Source organism: Colius striatus, chromosome 29, assembly GCF_028858725.1.
Source record: "Colius striatus isolate bColStr4 chromosome 29, bColStr4.1.hap1, whole genome shotgun sequence".
NCBI classification, from domain to species: Eukaryota; Metazoa; Chordata; class Aves; order Coliiformes; family Coliidae; genus Colius; species Colius striatus.
The window spans coordinates 1,595,947-1,621,328 of record NC_084787.1 but is presented as its reverse complement, the minus strand read 5'-3'; the positions used below and the strand labels follow the sequence as shown (position 1 = coordinate 1,621,328).

The 25,382-nt window shown below is 49.9% G+C and overlaps 3 protein-coding genes and 4 pseudogenes across 3 annotated transcripts; all 7 read right to left on the bottom strand.

Moving 5' to 3' along the window:
* Positions 1-1,271: 1,271 nt before the first annotated feature.
* On the bottom strand, positions 1,272-1,577 carry LOC133628330 (feather beta keratin-like). Its single transcript, XM_062016239.1, has one exon. It carries the CDS (start codon positions 1,575-1,577, stop codon positions 1,272-1,274), a length of 306 nt encoding a protein of 101 aa, XP_061872223.1.
* A 2,730-nt stretch (positions 1,578-4,307) lies between these two features.
* LOC133628290 (feather beta keratin-like) lies at positions 4,308-5,469 on the bottom strand (annotated as a pseudogene).
* Positions 5,470-7,117: 1,648 nt separating this feature from the next.
* Positions 7,118-9,874, bottom strand: LOC133628289 (feather beta keratin-like; annotated as a pseudogene).
* A 1,031-nt stretch (positions 9,875-10,905) lies between these two features.
* Positions 10,906-11,211, bottom strand: LOC133628336 (feather beta keratin). Its single transcript, XM_062016252.1, has one exon. The coding sequence runs from the start codon at positions 11,209-11,211 to the stop codon at positions 10,906-10,908; it is 306 nt and encodes a 101-aa protein (XP_061872236.1).
* A 3,100-nt stretch (positions 11,212-14,311) lies between these two features.
* Positions 14,312-15,078, bottom strand: LOC133628333 (feather beta keratin-like; annotated as a pseudogene).
* Positions 15,079-17,257: 2,179 nt separating this feature from the next.
* Positions 17,258-18,010, bottom strand: LOC133628335 (feather beta keratin-like; annotated as a pseudogene).
* A 2,311-nt stretch (positions 18,011-20,321) lies between these two features.
* LOC104549787 (feather beta keratin) lies at positions 20,322-21,037 on the bottom strand. The gene is given in 3 exon segments (XM_010203277.2): positions 20,322-20,648; positions 20,917-20,967; positions 20,969-21,037. Coding segments are annotated over 3 exon segments (447 nt in total).
* Positions 21,038-25,382: the final 4,345 nt, after the last annotated feature.

The window sequence follows — 25,382 nt, the reverse complement described above, 5'->3', positions numbered from 1 at the left end:
TTCATTGCTATTGTACCCATTTATCCAGTTGCAACATACAGAGGGGACGTGGCTTTCCAACTGCTGCTCACATTCTTCTTCATCTCTCTATTGATACATGTAATAAAGACTTCAGCATCGTCCTGCACAAACCCTCCACGATGTCATGCTGTGTGAAGATGGTTAGTTCCAGGACAAGGCTTTCTTTCAAATCAGCAAGCGTAGACTTGGGAGTTTAAGGCAGAGAGTAGTTCCCCAAGCTTTCTCTTTCCCAACTATGAATGTACCTTTCAGGACATGCTGTTGTTGGACACAAGTCACTTAACCAGACTTTTTGTGCCCTTGAAATTAAGTTCTCTACTCTTTATGCTACATGTCCATTTGCCATCATAATAATTAACTAATGATGCCATCAAATAAAAACTCTGGTGAGGTTTGAACACTCTTCTCCTTTGAAGCCTTGAGTCAAGATCACTCCAAGCATGTCATGGCTAAATGTCATAGTATTGAACCTCACCAAAAAAAGACCCAAATACTTCTTCTGAAAATCTTATTATGCACTTTCAAATTCTCAGAGATGCCAAAAATGTGGGAAGATCAGAAAGCTCCCAACCAAAAGCATCACAGATGTTATTTTCCACAGATGTGGAAAAAAATCCCCAAGAAATATATGTATAAACCTGCTCAATGCTTCACAAGAGAGTAAACATGAATGAAATTATGCTTATCAAGCTGATTGCTCTAACTATTCAATTCACATTTTCACAGAGAAGGTATGCTGCATGTATTTTCATGTACTGACACGTTCCTCCCCAAGGGGATGAAAAAGAGAGAAGAAAACCACAATGAGACTCAAATTCAGATGCAACGTCAGTTTAATGCTAAAAAGTCAAGCAGCATATGGCAAAACAAAAGGCATAAATACATATTTATACAGGGAAAGAAGCCATTTAAACCATTCCAGCTGAAAGACAGCAAGCAAGACTCCAACTTTTTGTTCATTCCTGAATAAAACCCCTCCACTGATCGTTTTAGAAGCACAGCAATACACCGACTGAGTGCAGAACACAAAACCACAGATGCAATAACAGTCATCAACAGCAGGAATTTCAAGAATAAGACTTATCTTGGTCAAGGATTCAGAGAGCACTTTAGTACCCTCCCTGCTTGGCAGGAGGGCACGAGGTGGGGGTTAAAGCCATCTGGAAACATAAGCAAACAGCTCTATCCTCAGTCCGGCACATGGCTTTGGGCTTCCTGGTCGAGGCACTCGCTGCACGGCAGGCCTGGCTTTAGCAGGGCAGGCTCCTCCTGCCACAGTAGCGGCCACCGAGGCCAGCAAGGCCACCAAGGCTGAAGCCTCCAGAGTTGATGGGCACTCCTTCAGAACTCAGGATGCTGCCAACAGCAGCAGATGCTGAGGAGCCCACGGCGGTGTTCTGCGGGAAGGAGCTGAGGATGGGGCCGGGCAGGGTCACCACCACGGGAGAGGGCTGGATCACCACCCGCGAGTCCTGGCACTGCCTGACACAGGGCTCGTTGCAGCTGTTGGCAAGCGGGGTTGGCCCACAGGGACGGCACAGATCGTAGCAGGACATGGCTGAGGGATGGACGAGCACCTGGCAGAGAGGGCAGGGAGAGCACAGGCAGCGTGTCAGGGGAATCCTCACAGCCTGCCTGGCACAGGGAAAGGCACAGGCTGGGAGCAGATTTTATAGAGACGAAGAGAGGATTAGGAGCCCCACATACAGAGTTTCCCTGTAAAGAGAGCCCGAGTCTTTCTGCCACCTCCTCTCAGTAAGAAGAAGGGGAACAGAGATGCTGGGCTCAGGATCAAGGAGCAAGGCTTTAACACTAATGTAAGAGAACAAGAAAAGTACAAGAGAAAGAGGAGAGTGAAGCAAAGCTGGTTGCAGCTCACCTTGTTCACCAAGGAGGAGAAGGCAAGAGAAGTGGATGAGGGAGCCTGCTGTAGGACTGCCTTTTATACTGAGACCAGACTGCCCCAGGGCCTGAGACACTCTTTGTGTCTGTACTGTATTTACCAACAAGGTCATCTTTTATGCAAAACATCTCAATTAAAGGAATTAGGACATTGCTTCTGTTCCCTGCAACGCTGCCTTTTCATTTCCCTGTTCCTGACATGCCCATTCAGTCACACAGGCTCCTTTCAACTGACAGTATTACAGGCCAAAATGTTTTGAGGAAAAATGACACAGAAGGAAAAGATGAAGGGTCCCAGTGCACAGCACTTGAGCAAGGAAACTGTTGAGACAGGAGACAAACACAGCCCAGAGACCAGCTCAACCGTCAGGTTCATGATCATGGACTGACATCAAGCCCACAGGGCAGAAGCACATCCAGGGATGGGAACCTGACTATATGGAGCCCACTAAATGCTGACCAGGGCCATCAGAGCCAGACAGCCCTGAGGACAGGCCAGGAAAGCAGAGGGCAACAGGGGCTGGACCAAAGGGGCCCATAGGCAGACATCAACACAGTCCTGTCACAAAGCTGAAGAAAGACCTGAGGGCTCAGCACAGACCTTAAACGGAGCCCTGGGTGAAAGGGAAGAGGGTGAAAGGGAGACCCCAGGGGAGGCTCATCGGGCCCACTGGGGCTGTTGTTGCTGTTCCCAGGCCACGGATGTGCCAGAAGAGAAACTCTCCTGTGCAGCCAGGACACAGGACTCCCTCCAGCCATCTCAGCAATGAGAGGAAGGACTTGTGCCTTAAGAACAAAAGCTTACATGTGTTTTATATGTGCAACATCTATCTTTTCTTCTAGGGCTCCTTTTACTCACACCCCTGTCCCAGAAAATCCACAAGTACAGTCCCCTGCCAGACCTCCCTAACTCACAGTCAGCACTGACGTGTGCCCACAGGCTCCAATGCCCCATGGCACAAGGGTCTTTCTCATCACGTGCCACAGATGTCCTCTGCTCTCCTTGGCACCATCTTTTCACCCCAGCACACTTCTGCTGTCATGTCAGCACAGGCCACGAGTGTTGCTGGAGAAGGCCTTTCCTGAGGGCCTCTGTGCACAGTGAGGCACAGGGGCTTGCTGTCAGCAGCCCACTCTCAGGGAATGCAGGGCTTTATCTACAGTGAAAGGCACTGAACATGTTCCCACAGGGCATGGGGCAGCACAGGAGGAGCCACTTATGCTGCCTAAAGCAAAACAGGAGGGCATGGGGCAAAGCATCACCTGTGTGTGGATGAGAGTGTGTGGGAGGAAGGGATGGGCAGCCGCTGTGGCAGAAGCAACCACTGTATGCCAGTGGAGTAAGCTACACCAACTCCATGACAAAAACATAGACTCATAGAATCTAATTCCCTCCCTCACGTCAGTGTTTTGGCAGCTCAAGGCAGAAAAATACATTGGCTGCAACCTAAATAGTCTCCTTCCTTCCTCTGGTGTTCAAAGGACAGATGAGGGCTTGCTCAATGCTTTGTCTGTAATGTCATGCACAGCAAACCATGTAAACTCTGAAAAAGTTGATGCCATGCCATCATTGCTGAGTACATCATAAAGGGAGCTGAGTGCTACAAAGAGATGGTCCAGGGGCAGAAGGGAACAACTCGCTGGATATATGTCACACAGTAGACACATCTAGGGGCCGTGGGAGGTATCACAGGGGACTGCAGAGAGAAACAATTACGGACTTCAGGCCAAAGGGATGTGGGTGATTTGGGAAAGACAGTATCACAGGCAAATGATGGTCTCATGCAGGTGAACTACTCAGTAGAACATGCTCTTCAATCTCCCAAGGAAATACTGGTCCATCAAATCCCTTAAAACTGGCTTCTGCCCTGTATGGCATTCAATTCCCCCTGAATAACCTCACTGGGCATCCCAGGAGTGAACAAACACCAGGAGACTGAAACTACAATGCAACATGAACTTTATTGGGTATAAAGAGAGGAAATAAGCAGTGCATGCTGGAAGGGACTCGGCCCAGGCTGCTACAAGGCCAGCTGACAGTCAGCCACCTCTCACAGCAATGGGACACACGTCTGCCTCCCACACAGATGCACAGAGGGGGACGAGCAGGGCCCCTCCCCACTTGCTTCAGGATGAGCCCGTGGCACAGGACAGCAGCAGACAACAGGCACTCGTCACGTGCAGAAGAAAGCAGAGAAGCAGAAGACATCAGCTGGCTGGGATCCCAGCCAGCACAGGCTGGCCCCTCGCTTCCCTCCCTGCTTGGCAGGAGGGCACCAGGGGGCTGCAGCCATCTGCAAAGGCTGGCCAGCAGCTGCGTCCTCAGTCCGGCACATGGCTTTGGGCTTCCTGGTCGAGGCACTCACTGCACGGCAGGCCTGGCTTTAGCAGGGCAGGCTCCTCCTGCCACAGTAGCGGCCACCGAGGCCAGCAAGGCCACCAAGGCTGAAGCCTCCAGAGTTGATGGGCACTCCCTCCTCACTCAGGATGCTGCCAACAGCAGCGGAGGTGGAGGAGCCCACGGCGGTGTTCTGCGGGAAGGAGCTGAGGATGGGGCCGGGCAGGGTCACCACCACGGGAGAGGGCTGGATCACCACCCGCGAGTCCTGGCACTGCCTGACACAGGGCTCGTTGCAGCTGTTGGCAAGCGGGGTTGGCCCACAGGGACGGCACAGATCGTAGCAGGACATGGCTGAGGGATGGACGAGCACCTGGCAGAGAGGGCAGGGAGAGCACAGGCAGCGTGTCAGGGGAATCCTCACAGCCTGCCTGGCACAGGGAAAGGCACAGGCTGGGAGCAGATTTTATAGAGACGAAGAGAGGATTAGGAGCCCCACATACAGAGTTTCCCTGTAAAGAGAGCCCGAGTCTTTCTGCCACCTCCTCTCAGTAAGAAGAAGGGGAACAGAGATGCTGGGCTCAGGATCAAGGAGCAAGGCTTTAACACTAATGTAAGAGAACAAGAAAAGTACAAGAGAAAGAGGAGAGTGAAGCAAAGCTGGTTGCAGCTCACCTTGTTCACCAAGGAGGAGAAGGCAAGAGAAGTGGATGAGGGAGCCTGCTGTAAGACTGCCTTTTATACTGAGACCAGACTGCCCAAGGCCCAGAGGCACTCTTTGTGTCTGTAATGTGTTTACCAACAAGCTCATCTATGCAAAGCAACACAATTAAAGAAATTGAGACGCTGCTTCTGTTCCCTGCAACGCTGCCTTTTCATTTCCCTGTTCCTGACATGCCCACTCAGCCTCACAGGCTCCTTTCAACTGACAGCATTGGAGTCCAGAACATTTCCAAGGGAAATGACACCTCAGCACAGTCAGATGCTGCAGCTGGCCATAAGGACTGTCCCACTTCAGCAGATGATGCCATTCCCCAGCCCTCCAGGGCCTCACTTTGTTTCCTGCTGAATGGGGCATGTCTGCTCATAACCCAGAGGCTTCAGCCTAGACATTGATGGCATGGGCCGGCATCATCAGTCCTGCACACTCATGCTGTGCTCACTCACATTGTATTAGGCAACTCCTTTTTAGTCAAGGGACTTCTCATCTTGGGTTTGAGACATTCTCACTAATTTCAGTCTTTGATCTCAGCAGAATTTTCTCTGCCTCCATTCTCATCTTTCTTCTTCATCCCAACCTGTCTTAAGCAGCAGACAATCAGAGGTTAAGAATTAAGGCCACTGTCTTTCCAATATTCTTTTCAGGAGTTCTCCCATAGAGTTGGAGGTATCTCTGAGACCAAGGCATGTGCTGGCCAATCGTTACACATCCTTATTCCTGCCCATGTCTTTGCCAGGGCTTCTACTTTGGGCATCAAGACTGTTGCCACACCTGACATGACCAAGAACTTGGCAGGATTTCCACAGGACACCCAACTCTGCTCAGCAGCAGGCAGGTCCATGAGTCCTTGCAAGGACAGTCATGGGAAGAGCACAGCATGAGAGATGACTCCTGCTCTGCCTCAAGTGGGATCAGAGCAGCAGGACCAAGTTGTCTACATGGGAAGAAGGGAGCCAGAACAGAGCTGGTGCAGTACTGCTCCCTCATTGTGACCAAGCTGCAGACCGCTTGCAGGGATTAAAGAACCACTGCTTGGGACCTCTCCAGGCACAGCACCCGGGGAAGGAGGTGTCTGGAGGATTTGCTGCACATCTGCTCCAGACTCACTCCACATCAGGATGCAGTGACATACAGAGGAGGAGTCTGCAGCACTTAAAGCTTTGGATCAGGCAAATGTTCTGGTGGGTCTAAAGAGACTTTTCCTGTTCCCTTACGAAACTTTGCAGAGCATCCAATATATGTCCCCAAGACTATCTGTCGCTTTCACATGAGTGAAAGAAGTTGCAGGTTTTGAAAGAAGTGCTTGGAAGAGGGACGGGCAAGGACACACTGCAGGAGGTCACAAACAATCAGAGTCTGGGAAGATGGGTGTCAGACTGCAAAGAAATGCCCCCAAGCATATAAATGCCTTGTCTTACCAACTGGAAACCAATATCCAACCATGTTTGTGTGGCAATTGTCCTGTGGGGAGCTCCTGGCCACCCTTGGCATACTCAGACAATACCATACACCCCTCGAACCCCATGGCTCTTCCAATGACCACAGCCCTTGAGGGTGACCAGCTTCTGTAGGCATGAGGCAGGTGCAATACTGGCCCTTTCTCACCACCCTTTTAACATCCTGAAAATTTGATTTACCCTTGAACAGCTTTGCTGGGCATCCCAGGAGTGAACAAACACCAGGAGACCGAAACTACAATGCAACATGAACTTTATTTGGTATAAAGAGAGGAAATAAGCAGTGCATGCTGGAAGGGACTCGGCCCAGGCTGCTACAAGGCCAGCTGACAGTCAGCCACCTCTTCACAGCAGTGGGACACACGTCTGCCTCCCACACAGATGCACAGAGGGGGACGAGCAGGGCCCCTCCCCACTTGCTTCAGGATGAGCCCGTGGCACAGGACAGCAGCAGACAACAGGCACTCGTCACATGCAGAAGAAAGCAGAGAAGCAGAAGACATCAGCTGGCTGGGATCCCAGCCAGCACAGGCTGGCCCCTCGCTTCCCTCCCTGCTTGGCAGGAGGGCACCAGGGGGCTGCAGCCATCTGCAAAGGCTGGCCAGCAGCTGCGTCCTCAGTCCGGCACATGGCTTTGAGCTTCCTGGTCGAGGCACTCACTGCACGGCAGGCCTGGCTTTAGCAGGGCAGGCTCCTCCTGCCACAGTAGCGGCCACCGAGGCCAGCAAGGCCACCAAGGCTGAAGCCTCCAGAGTTGATGGGCACTCCCTCCTCACTCAGGATGCTGCCAACAGCAGCGGAGGTGGAGGAGCCCACGGCGGTGTTCTGCGGGAAGGAGCTGAGGATGGGGCCGGGCAGGGTCACCACCACGGGAGAGGGCTGGATCACCACCCGCGAGTCCTGGCACTGCCTGACACAGGGCTCGTTGCAGCTGTTGGCAAGCGGGGTTGGCCCACAGGGACGGCACAGATCGTAGCAGGACATGGCTGAGGGATGGACGAGCACCTGGCAGAGAGGGCAGGGAGAGCACAGGCAGCGTGTCAGGGGAATCCTCACAGCCTGCCTGGCACAGGGAAAGGCACAGGCTGGGAGCAGATTTTATAGAGACGAAGAGAGGATTAGGAGCCCCACATACAGAGTTTCCCTGTAAAGAGAGCCCGAGTCTTTCTGCCACCTCCTCTCAGTAAGAAGAAGGGGAACAGAGATGCTGGGCTCAGGATCAAGGAGCAAGGCTTTAACACTAATATAAGAGAACAAGAAAAGTACAAGAGAAAGAGGAGAGTGAAGCAAAGCTGGTTGCAGCTCACCTTGTTCACCAAGGAGGAGAAGGCAAGAGAAGTGGATGAGGGAGCCTGCTGTAGGACTGCCTTTTATACTGAGACCAGACTGCCCAGGGCTATATGTGCCCAGGGGCACTCATTGCACACTGAATGTGTTTGACAACAAGCTCATCTTGCATGCAAAGCAACACAATTAAAGAAATTGAAACGCTGCTTCTGTTCCCTGCAACGCTGCCTTTTCATTTCCCTGTTCCTGACATGCCCATTCAGCCACACAGGCTCCTTTCAACTGACAGAATTAGAGACCAAAACATTTCCAAGGAAAATGAAACAAAAGGGAAGGAAAGAGATGAAGGCAAGAGAAGAAGATTGCACATCTCCCCAGGTGAGGCCAGCCTCAGCTTCTCAATGCTTCCTTTGGGGTTTTGTCCTAACATTTGGGCCATCATTTCCTTCCAAGCCTGTCATGAAAGGCTGGACTTCAAACACAGGACCTGTGTTAAAAACCAGTCACATTTTCAGGTTTCTCTATCCACCAGCTCAGGCTGTGTCAGGCATCAGTCGTGAGCACAGATGTGTTTCAGAGTGGAGAGCATCCCTCTGCCACAGCAGATACCAACTCACCACTCAAGTTTAAATGAGTTGAAATCCATCTCCCAACACAGGCACATGCTCTGGATCAAATACATCTCCTTCCCATGGGCCATTCCTTCATTCCTGCTTTGTCTCTGCATACTGACAAGACACACACAGAGTTTTCTGGGCCAAAAGAAGAGCTGTATGTCCTCAGGGAGAATTAAAGCCCTGATTGGGGCACCAGCCACACCTTTGACACCCCAGCTGGGTCCTTGGCACAAAGGCTGAACAGAACTCCTTCCATTACTAGGCTGGCACTCCACCAGAGACAGGCAACTTAAATCACAGAGGCCAAGGCCAAATCCCTCATTTAGGGTGATGAAGAGTGCAGAAACTGCTCTACATTAACCTGCTGATGACAGTAAAAGTTGACCCAAATGGAAATACTGTCAGGGCTCAGTGAGAACCAGCAGTAGCCTGCAAGATGAGATCCAGAAGTTGAGCATGATTACAAGGTGAGGAGAGCTGCAGCCTCACAAGCAATGACCCCGTTTCACGCTACCTCAGCAAGGAAAATGCTGAGACAGGAGACAAACACAGCCCAGAGACCAGCTCAACCGTCAGGTTCATGATCATGGACTGACATCAAGCCCACAGGGCAGAAGCACATCCAGGGATGGGAACCTGACTATATGGAGCCCACTAAATGCTGACCAGGGCCATCAGAGCCAGACAGCCCTGAGGACAGGCCAGGAAAGCAGAGGGCAACAGGGGCTGGACCAAAGGGGCCCATAGGCAGACATCAACACAGTCCTGTCACAAAGCTGAAGAAAGACCTGAGGGCTCAGCACAGACCTTAAACGGAGCCCTGGGTGAAAGGGAAGAGGGTGAAAGGGAGACCCCAGGGGAGGCTCATCGGGCCCACTGGGGCTGTTGTTGCTGTTCCCAGGCCACGGATGTGCCAGAAGAGAAACTCTCCTGTGCAGCCAGGACACAGGACCCCCTCCAGCCATCTCAGCAATGAGAGGAAGGACTTGTGCCTTAAGAACAAAAGCTTACATGTGTTTTATATGTGCAACATCTATCTTTTCTTCTAGGGCTCCTTTTACTCACACCCCTGTCCCAGAAAATCCACAAGTACAGTCCCCTGCCAGACCTCCCTAACTCACAGTCAGCACTGACGTGTGCCCACAGGCTCCAATGCCCCATGGCACAAGGGTCTTTCTCATCACGTGCCACAGATGTCCTCTGCTCTCCTTGGCACCATCTTTTCACCCCAGTACACTTCTGTTGTCATGTCAGCACAGGCCACGAGTGTTGCTGGAGAAGGCCTTTCCTGAGGGCCTCTGTGCACAGTGAGGCACAGGGGCTTGCTGTCAGCAGCCCACTCTCAGGGAATGCAGGGCTTTATCTACAGTGAAAGGCACTGAACATGTTCCCACAGGGCATGGGGCAGCACAGGAGGAGCCACTTATGCTGCCTAAAGCAAAACAGGAGGGCATGGGGCAAAGCATCACCTGTGTGTGGATGAGAGTGTGTGGGAGGAAGGGATGGGCAGCTTGTCCACTACCAGGTCCATGCCAACTCCATGCACAAGCAAGGTTACAACTGTCTCAGATGTCAATGGCCTGGCAGCTGATGACAGAAATGCAGGAATAGTTGCATCCTGACACAGTTTCTTTCCTTCCTTCCTCTGGTGTTCAATGGACAGAGCAGGGCTTGCTAAATGCCCTCACGTCAGTGTTGTGGGCCGCAGGCCACGTAAACTCCCAAGCAGTGTCTGTGGTGCTGTGCAAACATGGCTGAATACTTCATAAAAGGTGCTGAGGGGCACAAAGAAATGGTCTGAGGTCACAAGGGAATAGTTACAACTCCTTGGGCATTTGTCACACACCTAGGAACCGTGGAAAGCATCACAGGGAGTTTTAGGGAGACACAAGTCAGGTGTTTAGGACAAAGAAATCTGGATAGTTTCAGGAATGCAAAGTCAAAGGTGAAGGACAGTCCCACGCTGGTGAAGAATTCGGTGGGAGACCTCTCCTCTTAATCCCTCATGAAAGATACATCACATCCCCTCAGCCAGGCCTTTGCCATGTATAACATTAACTTTCCCACAGTAAAACTTGGCTGAGACTCCCATGAGGGAAGGAACACCAGGAGACTGAAACTACAATGCAACATGAACTTTATTGAGTATAAAGAGAGGAAATAAGCAGTGCATGCTGGAAGGGACTCGGCCCAGGCTGCTACAAGGCCAGCTGACAGTCAGCCACCTCTTCACAGCAATGGGACACACGTCTGCCTCCCACACAGATGCACAGAGGGGGACGAGCAGGGCCCCTCCCCACTTGCTTCAGGATGAGCCCGTGGCACAGGACAGCAGCAGACAACAGGCACTCGTCACATGCAGAAGAAAGCAGAGAAGCAGAAGACATCAGCTGGCTGGGATCCCAGCCAGCACAGGCTGGCCCCTCGCTTCCCTCCCTGCTTGGCAGGAGGGCACCAGGGGGCTGCAGCCATCTGCAAAGGCTGGCCAGCAGCTGCGTCCTCAGTCCGGCACATGGCTTTGGGCTTCCTGGTCGAGGCACTCACTGCACGGCAGGCCTGGCTTTAGCAGGGCAGGCTCCTCCTGCCACAGTAGCGGCCACCGAGGCCAGCAAGGCCACCAAGGCTGAAGCCTCCAGAGTTGATGGGCACTCCCTCCTCACTCAGGATGCTGCCAACAGCAGCGGAGGTGGAGGAGCCCACGGCGGTGTTCTGCGGGAAGGAGCTGAGGATGGGGCCGGGCAGGGTCACCACCACGGGAGAGGGCTGGATCACCACCCGCGAGTCCTGGCACTGCCTGACACAGGGCTCGTTGCAGCTGTTGGCAAGCGGGGTTGGCCCACAGGGACGGCACAGATCGTAGCAGGACATGGCTGAGGGATGGACGAGCACCTGGCAGAGAGGGCAGGGAGAGCACAGGCAGCGTGTCAGGGGAATCCTCACAGCCTGCCTGGCGCAGGGAAAGGCACAGGCTGGGAGCAGATTTTATAGAGACGAAGAGAGGATTAGGAGCCCCACATACAGAGTTTCCCTGTAAAGAGAGCCCGAGTCTTTCTGCCACCTCCTCTCAGTAAGAAGAAGGGGAACAGAGATGCTGGGCTCAGGATCAAGGAGCAAGGCTTTAACACTAATGTAAGAGAACAAGAAAAGTACAAGAGAAAGAGGAGAGTGAAGCAAAGCTGGTTGCAGCTCACCTTGTTCACCAAGGAGGAGAAGGCAAGAGAAGTGGATGAGGGAGCCTGCTGTAGGACCGCCTTTTATACTGAGACCAGACCACCCCAGGCCCAGAGGCACTCTTTTCTCATGTAATATGTTTACCAACAAGCTCATATTTTATGCTAAGTATCTCACTTAATTAAACAGGGTGTTTGTTCATCTTCACTGCAACACTGCCTTTTCATTTCCCTGTTCCTGACATGCCCATTCAGTCACACAGGCTCCTTTCAACTGACTGTATTAGAGGCCACGACATTTCCAGGGTAATTTACAGAAAAATTCAGGCAGCTGTTTCAGGCAACTGGGTGGAGCAGGGCTGTGTTTTTTTTTAGTGGTGTCAGCATCTTATCCTCCCCAGGCCTCCTCTCTGCCTTTGTTGTAATGAGGCAGGTTTTTCATTACAAACCTGGGATTAAAAGGCAGACTTTCTTTATGCAAGGATCTGCCACATCCATTGCTCTCTGGCCTCCCAGGCCTTTTAAGCATTTTTAGGGAACATTTTTTTCATCAGGGAGATGATGCTTTTGGGTTTTTCTGAGCTTTCTTTTGACACCTCACATTGCCCATAGAGCAAATTACCCTGTCTGTCTTGCTTCTCCCCTCTTTCAGCATTGCCTGAAGTTCCCCAATCACCAGGACAGGAATGTTTCTGACAAAAAAGTAAGTATTATTTAGCCACTACTATCATCTGGCAGAAATCAGTCCCTAATGAGAATGTCTTCTGGCTTCAAAACTCTTCCTTCTCCTATTCCCCATGTCCGTACCTCAACTTCTTGTTTGACCTTACTGATAAGACAGCACACACAGTTCCAAACACTCAGCAAGATTTCCATACAACATATAACCCTCATCAGAAGCAAGTGAGGACTGGAAGACCCAGCAAGAACAGTCTGGAGAGCAGAAGATGTCAGGATCTCCCCTGGGATGCCTGACAAGGGTAGCATTCAACATTCTGCACTGCATTACCTGGGTCAAGACAGGGGCTGAGTGTTCCCAAGAGGAATGACAATAATGCTTGGGGCACCAGCTGCAATCCTCTGACACCACAGCTGGATCCTCATTGCAAAGGGTGGACAAAACACCTTGCCCAAGTAGGCTGACACTCCGTTGGAGACAGGCAACTCTCTAATTACAGAGGCCCAAACCAAATCCCTCATTCAGAAAGAGGAAGGGAGCTTTTAGGTTGACAGATGTTTCTGTAGGGACATGTTTCTTCAAAATGAACGCAGAGGAAATTCCCAGTGTGTGCTGTGTACAGCACAGCAGCCCTCCACATAACAGATAGATTACCTTCAGAAAGAAAAGCCTTTTCGTTCCCATCAAACCATGCTGCACAGCAGCTTTCTGTGAATGGCACTTCCACTGGAAACCCTTCAACGAGCAAAACATGAAATGGAAAGATGCCGTTTCCCGTCATCTGGCCATTCTCCCTACACAGCCCCTCATATAGAGAGCCTAGATGAAGGCTCAGGAGTCCTGGCAGATTCTGCTCCCTCAGAGCAAGTACTGAGTAACTTTCCCTCCTTCCCTGCTTTGATGTTGATGTTGCTTCTACTAATGGCTGAGCACAGTGAGCAATCATGGATGGGAATGTATTTCTATAGAGTTTCCCAGCAGATGAAGAGAGAGGAGTATTAGGGAAGACAGCTTTATTTCAGGGAGGACTAAAAGGGAGCCATCTGGCACAAACATACATTTTTAAACTGAGGATACTGCACAGGGATAGTCTTTGAGCCTGTCATATGAAAACTGTAGAGTCAAGTGCATAGCACAGACCATGGAGAAATGAGCAAAAGAAGGGAGGGGAGGAGAAGAAAATTGAAAATCAGAACTAATATTTCCTTTATACATTTGCCTTGGCTATAAAACATCTCTTCAGCTCCTTTGGTACAGACTTCAGTTCCAGACTTTGAAAGAAGTGCTTGGAAGAGGGATGGGCAAGGACACATTGCAGGTGGTCACAGGCAATCAGAGCCTTGGTAGATGGGTGTCAGAATGCACAGAAATGCCCTCCAGAATACAAATGCCTTGTCCTACCAACTGGAAGCCAATATCCAAACTTGCTTGTGTGTTTTATGTCTTATGGGGGAGCTCCTGGCCATCCTTGGCATACTCAGACAATATCACACACCCTTTGAACCCCATGGCTCTTCCAATGACCACAGCCCTTGAGAGTGATCAGCTTCTGCAGACATGAGGCAGGTGCAATATTGCCCCTTCCTCACACACCATTTTCACCTGCAGGAAATCTAATTTCCCTTTGAACAGCTTTGCTGGGCATCCCAGGAGTGAACAAACACCAGGAGACTGAAACTACAATGCAACATGAACTTTATTGAGTATAAAGAGAGAAAATAAGCAGTGCATGCTGGAAGGGACTCGGCCCAGGCTGCTACAAGGCCAGCTCACAGTCAGCCACCTCTCACAGCAATGGGACACACGTCTGCCTCCCACACAGATGCACAGAGGGGGACGAGCAGGGCCCCTCCCCACTTGCTTCAGGATGAGCCCGTGGCACAGGACAGCAGCAGACAACAGGCACTCGTCACGTGCAGAAGAAAGCAGAGAAGCAGAAGACATCAGCTGGCTGGGATCCCAGCCAGCACAGGCTGGCCCCTCGCTTCCCTCCCTGCTTGGCAGGAGGGCACCAGGGGGCTGCAGCCATCTGCAAAGGCTGGCCAGCAGCTGCGTCCTCAGTCCGGCACATGGCTTTGGGCTTCCTGGTCGAGGCACTCACTGCACGGCAGGCCTGGCTTTAGCAGGGCAGGCTCCTCCTGCCACAGTAGCGGCCACCGAGGCCAGCAAGGCCACCAAGGCTGAAGCCTCCAGAGTTGATGGGCACTCCCTCCTCACTCAGGATGCTGCCAACAGCAGCGGAGGTGGAGGAGCCCACGGCGGTGTTCTGTGGGAAGGAGCTGAGGATGGGGCCGGGCAGGGTCACCACCACGGGAGAGGGCTGGATCACCACCCGCGAGTCCTGGCACTGCCTGACACAGGGCTCGTTGCAGCTGTTGGCAAGCGGGGTTGGCCCACAGGGACGGCACAGATCGTAGCAGGACATGGCTGAGGGATGGACGAGCACCTGGCAGAGAGGGCAGGGAGAGCACAGGCAGCGTGTCAGGGGAATCCTCACAGCCTGCCTGGCACAGGGAAAGGCACAGGCTGGGAGCAGGGATAGACTGTAAGAAAGAAGAGAGGATTAGGAGCCCCACATACAGAGTTTCCCTGTAAAGAGAGCCCAAGTCTTTCTGCCATCTCCTCACAGCAAGCAATAGTGAGCAGAGATGCTGGTATCAGGATCAAGTAGTAAGCTTCTCAACAAAATCTACAGTGAGTTCAAAACACAGTTCTGCCCAAAAGACAAAGAGAAGAAGAGAAAGAGGAGAGTGAAGCAAAGCTGGTTGCAGCTCACCTTGTTCACCAAGGAGGAGAAGGCAAGAGAAGTGGATGAGGGAGCCTGCTGTAGGACTGCCTTTTATACTGGTCCACACTGCCCCAGGCCCAGAGGCACCCATTCAACATGGAATGTATTTGACAACAGGCTCATCTTGCATGCAAAGCTTCACAATTAAAGAAATGGGGACAGTGCTTATGTTCCCTTCAAGGCTGGTTTTCCATTTCCCTGTTCCTGACATGCCCACTCAGCCTCACAGGCTCCTTTCAACTGACAGTATGAGAGGCCAAAACATTTCCAGGGGAAATGACACGTCAGCACAGGCTGATGATACAGCCAGAGGTCAGGGCCATCCCACCCCAGCAGATGATGTCAACCCACTGCCCTCCAGGGCCTCACTTTGAGGATTCTCAGCACAAATGGCATATTCTGTCTCACAACCTCAAACACACGTCCAGATCTAAGAAGAATTTTCTGGACAGGAGTCACCATCTCCATTGCACAACCCGATACCTGACTCCATCAAAGTCAGGTATAAACATCCCAGTCAGACAACCTGTAAGCTTTGAGGCTCTGAAATTTAATAACAAGGGCAATCCATACGCCTTTTGCCCTTCCTTAGCTCTTGGGGGAGGAGAATCTAGCAGCCTCCAGTCAAGAGGAGAAGGATCTTAAGCAGAGACACTGCTCTCCAACACACACTCTCCATTCCTCTCCATTGACCTCAACATCAAAGGTCAGTGCTAGAGCCTCCCAACTCATCCTTTTTCACCCCCAAGACCAACAAACACACCTCTGGTATCAAAGGTGCAGAGCATAGCTCACTAAACACATTCCCTTCGGTTTTGTGGACCACAGGTCACGTAAACTCCCAAGCAGTGACTGCGATGCTGTGCCAACACGGCTGGGAAGTTCATAAAAGGAGCTGGGGGTCACAAAGACATGGTGTGTGTGGAGAAGTGAAGGGTTACAACTTCTTGGACATCTGTGACACACCACACATGTCTTGGAGCCATGGAAAGCATCACAAGGGATTGCTGATGGACACAGAAGTCTGGTGTTTGGGACAGAGGGATGTGAGTGACTTTGGGAAGTCCATATGGTATGTAAAGGACAGTTCCATTGAGGACATCATTTCAGTAGGACAGTAGCTCTTAATCCCTCCCAAGTACACACCAGCACCACGTCCTTCCAGACACCCCTTTATGCTGAATGGATTCCCATTTGCCTCTGCAGCAGCATCTTGCACCAGGGACAGCTTTAGATAAAGTATTTCCATCAGGTTGGGGAGGATGATCCTTCCCTTTCGCTCAGTGCTTGTGAGAACACAGCAGCAGAACTGAGTCCAGTTCCATGATCCTAAGTGCAAGGGAGACGTGGACAGACTGGAAAGAGCCAAATGAAAGGCCACAGAGATGACTGAGGGACTGAGTTGTTGCATAGATGAGGAAAGCCTGAGAGCTCGGAAGTGCAGGCTCAGGGACACAGGTATCATTAATGTACGTAAATACCTGAAGGGAAGAGTGCAAAGAGGAAGGAGTTGGGCTCTTTTCAGTGCAGTGCAATAAAAGGACCACAGGCAATGGCCACAATTGGAAACAAATCTTCATGTGATTGTCAACAAAGAATTTCCATTGGGAGGCTCACTGAGGACTAGAACACATTACTCAGGGAGAATATAGTCTCCGTTCTTGGAGCCAATTGGACCACAGCAATTGGTTCAAGATTGACCTCCTTGAGAAGAGAATTGGATCACATGATCCCCAGAAGTCCCTTGCAAGCCTAATCGTACTCTTATTCTGTCATTTCCCCTTGAGTAATTTGATTGAGGATCCCATGAGGCAAGGAACACGAGGAGACTCAAGTACAATGCAACATGAACTTTATTGAGTATAAAGAGAGGAAATAAGCAGTGCATGCTGGAAGGGACTCGGCCCAGGCTGCTACAAGGCCAGCTGACAGTCAGCCACCTCTTCACAGCAATGGGACACACGTCTGCCTCCCACACAGATGCACAGAGGGGGACGAGCAGGGCCCCTCCCCACTTGCTTCAGGATGAGCCCGTGGCACAGGACAGCAGCAGACAACAGGCACTCGTCACGTGCAGAAGAAAGCAGAGAAGCAGAAGACATCAGCTGGCTGGGATCCCAGCCAGCACAGGCTGGCCCCTCGCTTCCCTCCCTGCTTGGCAGGAGGGCACCAGGGGGCTGCAGCCATCTGCAAAGGCTGGCCAGCAGCTGCGTCCTCAGTCCGGCACATGGCTTTGGGCTTCCTGGTCGAGGCACTCACTGCACGGCAGGCCTGGCTTTAGCAGGGCAGGCTCCTCCTGCCACAGTAGCGGCCACCGAGGCCAGCAAGGCCACCAAGGCTGAAGCCTCCAGAGTTGATGGGCACTCCCTCCTCACTCAGGATGCTGCCAACAGCAGCGGAGGTGGAGGAGCCCACGGCGGTGTTCTGTGGGAAGGAGCTGAGGATGGGGCCGGGCAGGGTCACCACCACGGGAGAGGGCTGGATCACCACCCGCGAGTCCTGGCACTGCCTGACACAGGGCTCGTTGCAGCTGTTGGCAAGCGGGGTTGGCCCACAGGGACGGCACAGATCGTAGCAGGACATGGCTGAGGGATGGACGAGCACCTGGCAGAGAGGGCAGGGAGAGCACAGGCAGCGTGTCAGGGGACTCCTCACAGTCTGCCTGGCACAGGGAAAGGCACAGGCTGGGAGCAGATTTTATAGAGATGAAGAGAGGATTAGGAGCCCCACATACAGAGTTTCCCTGTAAAGAGAGCCCAAGTCTTTCTGTCACCTCCCCCCATTTAGAAGAGTAAAGATGCTGGGACCAGGATCAAGGATCAAGGCTCTCAGCAAAACCTACAGTGAATTAAAATCACAGCTAAGCCCAAAAAACAAAGAGGACAAGGAGGATAGTGAAGTAAAGTTGGTTGCAGCTCACCTTGTTCACCAAGGAGGAGAAGGCAAGAGAAGTGGATGAGGGAGCCTGCTGTAGGACTGCCTTTTATACTGGTTCACACTGCCCCAGGACCAGAGGCACTCTTTGTGCATTTAATCTGTTTGTCAACAAGCTCCTGTTGCATGCAAAGCATCACAAGAAATTGCAGGTTTTGTTGATGCCCTTCAATGTTTCATTTCCATTTCCCTGTTTCTGACATGCCCATTCAGCCTCACAGGCTCCTTTCAACTGACAGAATTAGAGGCCACAACATTTCCAGTGGAAATGACACGTCAGCACAGGCTGATGATGCAGCCAGAGACAGGATTGTTCCACCTCAGCAGGTGATGCCACTAACCAGCCCTCCAGGGCCTCATGTTAAAGTGTTTCCTGATAAATGAGGCAGATCTGCTCATAACCCAGAGGCTTTATGGTGGACATGCACAGCAACAGCTGGCACCATCAGTCCTGCACACTCATGCTTTGCTCACACTGTATTAGGCATTAATTATTGCCCCATTTATTCAGGCCACTTCTGTTGTTGGGTTTTAGACTCTCTGTAAGACTGATCTTTGATCTCAGCATAAGTTTGTCTGCCTTTATTGTCATCTTTCTTCTCTCCTTCATCCCAACCTGCAGACAACCAGGGCATAAGAATTCAGGCCATTGTCTTTCCAATACTCTTTTCTACATGGGGATCTCATTAATATTTACAAATATCTAAATGGTGGGTGTCAGGAGCTTGGGGCACCTCTTTTTCCCATTGTATCCAGCGACAGGACAAGGGGTGATGGAAAGAAGCTGGAGCACAAAACATCCCATTTAAAAATAAGAAAAAACTATTTCACAGTTCAGCTGAGGCCTGGCCCAGGCTGCCCAGGGGGTGTGTGGAGGCTCCTGCTTGGGAGGTCTTCAAAACCTGCCTGGACACCTTCCTGTGTGTCCTGATTTAGGTGAACCTGCTTTAGCAGGGGAGTTGGACTAAATGATCTCTAAAGATCCCTTCCAACCTCTTCCATTCTGGGATTCTGTGATCCAGGAGGCCTCCCATAGAGTTGGAGGTATCTCTGAGACCAAGGCATGTGCTGGCCAATCGTTACACATCCTTATTCCTGCCCATGTCTTTGCCAGGGCTTCTACTTTGGGCATCAAGACTGTTGCCACACCTGACATGACCAAGAACTTGGCAGGATTTCCACAGGACACCCAACTCTGCTCAGCAGCAGGCAGGTCCATGAGTCCTTGCAAGGACAGTCATGGGAAGAGCACAGCATGAGAGATGACTCCTGCTCTGCCTCAAGTGGGATCAGAGCAGCAGGACCAAGTTGTCTACATGGGAAGAAGGGAGCCAGAACAGAGCTGGTGCAGTACTGCTCCCTCATTGTGACCAAGCTGCAGACCGCTTGCAGGGATTAAAGAACCACTGCTTGGGACCTCTCCAGGCACAGCACCCGGGGAAGGAGGTGTCTGGAGGATTTGCTGTACATCTGCTCCAGACTCACTTCACATCAGGATGCAGTGACATACAGAGGAGGAGTCTGCAGCACTTAAAGCTTTTGATCAGGCAAATGTTCTGGTGGGTCTAAAGAGACTTTTCCTGTTCCCTTACAAAACTTTGCAGAGCATCCAATATATGTCCCCAAGACTATCTGTCACTTTCACACGAGTGAGGGTGATCCCTGTGAGCTAATCTCATTCCTCTGTGCATTTTACACAGCCATGCCCACTGTGCCAACATCCATCAGAGGACTCACACCTCCCTTTGCACAGTTGTCCTCACACATAGTCCTTCAACTCCTTTGGCAATGCATCTACTTGCAAGTTTTGAAAGAAGTGCTTGGAGGGACGGGCAAGGACACATTGCAGGAGGTCAGAGACAATCAGAGTCTGGGCAGATGGGTGTCAGACTGCAAAGAAATCTCATTACCCTCTGAAAACTCTGTCTGGCCAACTCATGAGGGAAGGAACACGGGGAGACTCAAGTACAATGCAACATGAACTTTATTGAGTATAAAGAGAGGAAATAAGCAGTGCATGCTGGAAGGGACTCGGCCCAGGCTGCTACAAGGCCAGCTGACAGTCAGCCACCTCTCACAGCAATGGGACACACGTCTGCCTCCCACACAGATGCACAGAGGGGGACGAGCAGGGCCCCTCTCCACTTGCTTCAGGATGAGCCCGTGGCACAGGACAGCAGCAGACAACAGGCACTCGTCACGTGCAGAAGAAAGCAGAGAAGCAGAAGACATCAGCTGGCTGGGATCCCAGCCAGCACAGGCTGGCCCCTCGCTTCCCTCCCTGCTTGGCAGGAGGGCACCAGGGGGCTGCAGCCATCTGCAAAGGCTGGCCAGCAGCTGCGTCCTCAGTCCGGCACATGGCTTTGGGCTTCCTGGTCGAGGCACTCACTGCACGGCAGGCCTGGCTTTAGCAGGGCAGGCTCCTCCTGCCACAGTAGCGGCCACCGAGGCCAGCAAGGCCACCAAGGCTGAAGCCTCCAGAGTTGATGGGCACTCCTGTCTCACTCAGGATGCTGCCAACAGCAGCGGAGGTGGAGGAGCCCACGGCGGTGTTCTGCGGGAAGGAGCTGAGGATGGGGCCGGGCAGGGTCACCACCACGGGAGATGGTTCAATAATTACCCGCGAGTCCTGGCACTGCCTGACACAGGGCTCGTTGCAGCTGTTGGCAAGCGGGGTTGGCCCACAGGGACGGCACAGATCGTAGCAGGACATGGCTGAGGGATGGACGAGCACCTGGCAGAGAGGGCAGGGAGAGCACAGGCAGCGTGTCAGGGGAATCCTCACAGCCTGCCTGGCACAGATTGCATAGAGAGGAAGAGAATGTAAGGAGCCCTGGTTCCCAAGAGGTTCCTGCAAAGAAAAAGCTAGTCCTTCTTCTATCTCCCACGATGGAGAGTCAAGGAGCTGGGAGTTTAGAGCACACCAAGGGAGGAATGTTCTCAGGAAAACACACCGAGGCCTGAAGAGAAAAAAGACAACGAAGACAAACAGACGAAGGCACTGGCTACTTACCTTGTTCACCAGGGAGGAGAAGGTAAGAGAAGTGGATGAGGGAGCCTGCTGTGGGACTGCCTTTTATACTGGTCCACACTGCCCCAGGCCCAGAGGCACTCTTTGCTCATGTAATGTGTCACCAAGCAGTTCAACTTGTATGGAAAGCTGAAGTTGTCTTTGATTTGGTACTTGAAATTCTTTCTCCCCATTTCTTCCTACTGGCACGCCAATTCCACCCTCGAGCCTTGCTGTATGTGACACAACTGGAGATCAAATGAGTTTCATGCACAGCATTGTTGTTTCAAGCCATTTCAACGTTTATGCTGATCTGCTTGGAGAGCAATGCATTTTTCCTCCTCCATCTTTTTATTCCCTGCTTGCTTTCCATGGAGCCATTTACAAGCCAGGATGATGTGAGACTCATTTCAGATTTATGCTTAATTGGGAAATGTCCATGTTTTGCACAAATATACTTGCAGGTGTTTTTGTCTTTCTTAGGCTTGTATCACATGTCTTGAGTCTCTCATTGAGAGGGAAGACTTTTTTATGAGATAAAAGCTTAATTGGGTCCCATCCTCTGCATAGTAACAACATTTTAGTTTGTCAATGAACATTAACCATTTGATTAAAATCCATTGTGCAACGTCAGACTGTCCAGACACCTGTGAAGTACAGAAATAGCTCTTCTCACAACTGGGCTTTGAATCACCCGTGTACTGACAGAGGAGAAAACTCTCATGGTGCAAGACACAAAACATCCCATTGAGTGTCTGAGATGCAGCTCAATGGAAGAAGTGCTGCAGGTGTTGGAAGATGCTGACTTAGGATTTTATCCCAGCAAATTGGTGGGTTTTTAAAGCAAACCTAAATGATTCTACAAAGCATTTCTCAGTGGAAAAATACTGTTCATCATCTGGTGTTGGGTATGGGCAATTGAACAAGTTGTTTCCCTGGTCTAATTAGGGGTGTAACAGGTTTTATGTACTGGCATAACAATTTGGTATCCAGAATGTCCACTTATAGTATTCAGACAACTCTGCTGTAGGAAAGAAATTAAAGCAACTGAGAACACCTGAGAAGATGCCATCCATGCACTCTCTTAGACACATGCTTTCAGTTGATTTATTACCATACCTAACACACAAAACCAAATCCTTCATTCAGGTTGTAGAGCAATCAATCCCTCACACTACACTCAAATAATTTCAGCTGGTAATTTTGGCTAACCAAATGAAGAATAAAAAAATGAAGAAAATCTGAGCTTTTAATTTTTACACCACTGCCTGAAACGTTTCTGGAGAGAAATGTTTTACTCCCTTCATGAATATAGAGCCTAATACATCACAACTACAGCAAAACCAGGATTAAACTGGCTGTGAAGGGATAAAGTGATGCACACAGCAGAGTTCCTACAAAACATCCAACCCAGATTTGTGATTTTTATCACTTTAAGAACTCAGTTCAGAATAAAAGCAAATCCACTGGGGAGGGCACCCTGTGGTAATCACTGAGGTGAAATAAAGGACCAGTTCCAGGATTAATGGAAATGCTTTTATTAAATAATCTTTCATTCAAAAAGGTATCTTTCACTTCAAGATTTCTATCAGGATCTTGATCTTTCATTTACCTCCATCATGTATTTAACTACTGAGGTATGTTTCTCTGCAGAGCCCTAGGGTTGTAAAACAATATTGAAGCTTCTCCTTTGGCTTCTTTAAAGGGGAAAAAAAAAACCACTTCAAAGTCAGTCCCAAAAATTCATTAATGGTTGAGACATGCAAAATGTCTTTCCTATGTAAATATTGCAAGTATATGACAACATTCAAATAGCTATGTCACCTGCATAATATCATCACTTCCAATTTGAGAGCCGTGGTTACTCCCTAGGCAGGCCATATTTAGTTGTTTCAGAAACCAGGGTTATTAATTTTTTCATTAAAAAGCAGTTTTGTGTGTGTCATAGTAACAACCCTTTAGCAAACTGCTCTAAATTCTTATGACCATATAATTCAGCAGCGCTGGGCAACAAAATAAGCTTGGAATGTGGGTTTCTTTTGGAAATGACCAACACAAACCACCCACTTTCTCAAGCGTTAGCTCTATGTCTGCCCCTGCTGTTCCTGTCTAGACAGAAACCAGTATTTTGTTTCTTATTCTTTAGAAAAGAGCATTTCTGCCCATCCTAACCCATTCTGATAGATAAAAGGTAGCTCTGTACTCAAGCCGTGGTTGATCCCTGGGTTACTTCTTTGACTATCAACCATGATTAAAGGATCTGCCATTAAGAATCAGGGTGAAAAAACCTGCAGCCACCAAGGATGACAAAGACTTCTCTTTTTTTTGTCCCCATGTACCTCATTTTTGGGGCTGTTGTACCAAAAGCTGCAGCTGTCAGCCCACAGCAGGAGTTAGTCAGGGAAAGTGTCTCACATATCCTGAGATCTGCCATTCCCTACAGACAGATCTCCTGCCTGGAGTTGTTTACCTGCTACTTGTTTGCTTCTCTGCTAGAGCAGTAAAAATTTTTTCCCTGTAGATCTCTCCTAAATTATGAGGTGTGTTGGAGGGATCCCTAAGGCAATGGCTCTTATCAGGAGGCTCTGCATCCTCCTTGGGTCGAATGTCATATCACAGGTATTCATTAATGATTTATACACAGAGTGCTGTGTTATTATACATGAAGCATCCTATTGGCTTCAGACACCCATGGATTGAGTAATGACATCCCTCTAAGATAAACAGATCAAAGTCACGTGTGTCATTTCACTGATCAGCTCGTAATCAGGTCACGATTCCTGGCCTCATCATGCTGCTTTGCTTTTTCCTGCACTGCACTTAAATCCCACTCTGTCTTTACAGTCTCAGGGACCCTGGATCTCAGTAGATGCACTTAAACTCCGTTCCATGGGTTTGTATGTCACTGCAATGATTTCTGCCATGGAGGGTAAAGCCTTGCAATTTTAATCCCTTTCTTCTAAGGATACAAGTCACATCAAACTATTTTCCCGTTCTGTGAATGTATTTCACAGAAATGATACAACTTCTAGTGGTTTTAGTAGGCTGCCTCTCATCAGTCTGATGATCTTGTTCCTCCATCATCTTTCCCCTCAAATCATATTTAGCTATGGTACCAATTACTTCTGGCTTTAAATTGGAATAGCTCTGAGATGCCTCATGTCAAGACACGTGATTTCTAAAAGTCTGTATCTTTTGAGGCTTTGGGAACCCAAATCTCATCATTTTTCATTGGGAGTGAACTTCAGCATCTGATGTTAAACAGGAATGGTTTAGATTCATTTCAATTCTATCTCCCTGGATCTCTCTCACACCTCACAGAGAAGGGATTACAGGGAATCACGAAGCTCTGTATGAAGCAATACCAAAGACTGTGGCTATTTGGTGACCTCTGTCCTTGTCCATACCCAAAAAACCTGTAATGCTTAAGGCGAGTGAGCTCACGTTACCTGACATATACAGAGAAGGAATTTGTTTTTCTCCTTAAATTCAGTACTTCTGTGTTCCAAAAAAGCTGGATCCTACCCTAAAACAGCTGGTATAATTCTGCAGCGGTCTTAGCAGTCATCTGTTTGGACAGAGTTGATGAGCAGCAGAGGATTCTTCCATAATGCTGAGATTACATTTGTGGCTGGGTGTAAAAGACAACCAACCTCCCTTTTCAGGTTTAATGTACAATCTACTGTAACTATGCAAGTAAATCTCTTTGGGCAAGGTGTTGCCACTGCTGGAGTTCTGTCATATCTTGTGGAAGATCTCTTGAGAAAAGCACTGAGGCTTCACCACCTCTCTGTGAAAACCATTTCATTTTGCCCCTATTTTCCTTTTTCTAATAATTCAGCAATACATTGTCCTTACCTTCTAAATGATTCCTGTAACGTAGATGCCTTTGTAAAGATCTCAGAGCAACGTCAGTCATTGGGAGCAGCCTACGGAAGTTTCAGATTAAAGGGTTTTGAAGCACTTTGCAAACTCTCATTAATCATTTATACATGCAAAACACTTATTATCATATTTTAAGTATCCAGCATGATTACAAGTGTTTTAAAACAGAGTTTCAAAGTCACCCTGAAATGTGTGTCAAGGTTACGAACGCACGTTCTCTACTCAATGTATTCAGGTGCTTGCGTCATCCTGCGTGTTCGTTCGAAAAGGAGTTTTTTGCAGTGCTGCCAGATTTCTCAGAACAGGATGGACCTTGTGGCAGAGAAAACCTGAAACCTCTCAGACAATATTGATTTCTCTGAAACTGCATGAACATGCACTTGCTCTGGATCTGAAAACAGAGAATAATTGTATAAGGGTGCAGGACCCTGCACGTCTTGTTTGATCTTCTTTGCATTCAGGGAAAGGATCTCGGGAGGAGTTCAACTACTCATAGGGATAAAAGAGTAACAAAGTAAAGCCTCTTTATTAGGACACTTAATAAAGACTCAGAGGCCTCCTCAGAGCAGTCAG

What these genes read in the sequence shown, in the direction of transcription:
- LOC133628330 (XM_062016239.1), bottom strand. Translation starts at nt 1,577, where the DNA reads ATGTCCTGCTACGATCTGTGCCGTCCCTGTGGGCCAACCCCGCTTGCC.
- LOC133628336 (XM_062016252.1), bottom strand. Translation starts at nt 11,211, where the DNA reads ATGTCCTGCTACGATCTGTGCCGTCCCTGTGGGCCAACCCCGCTTGCC.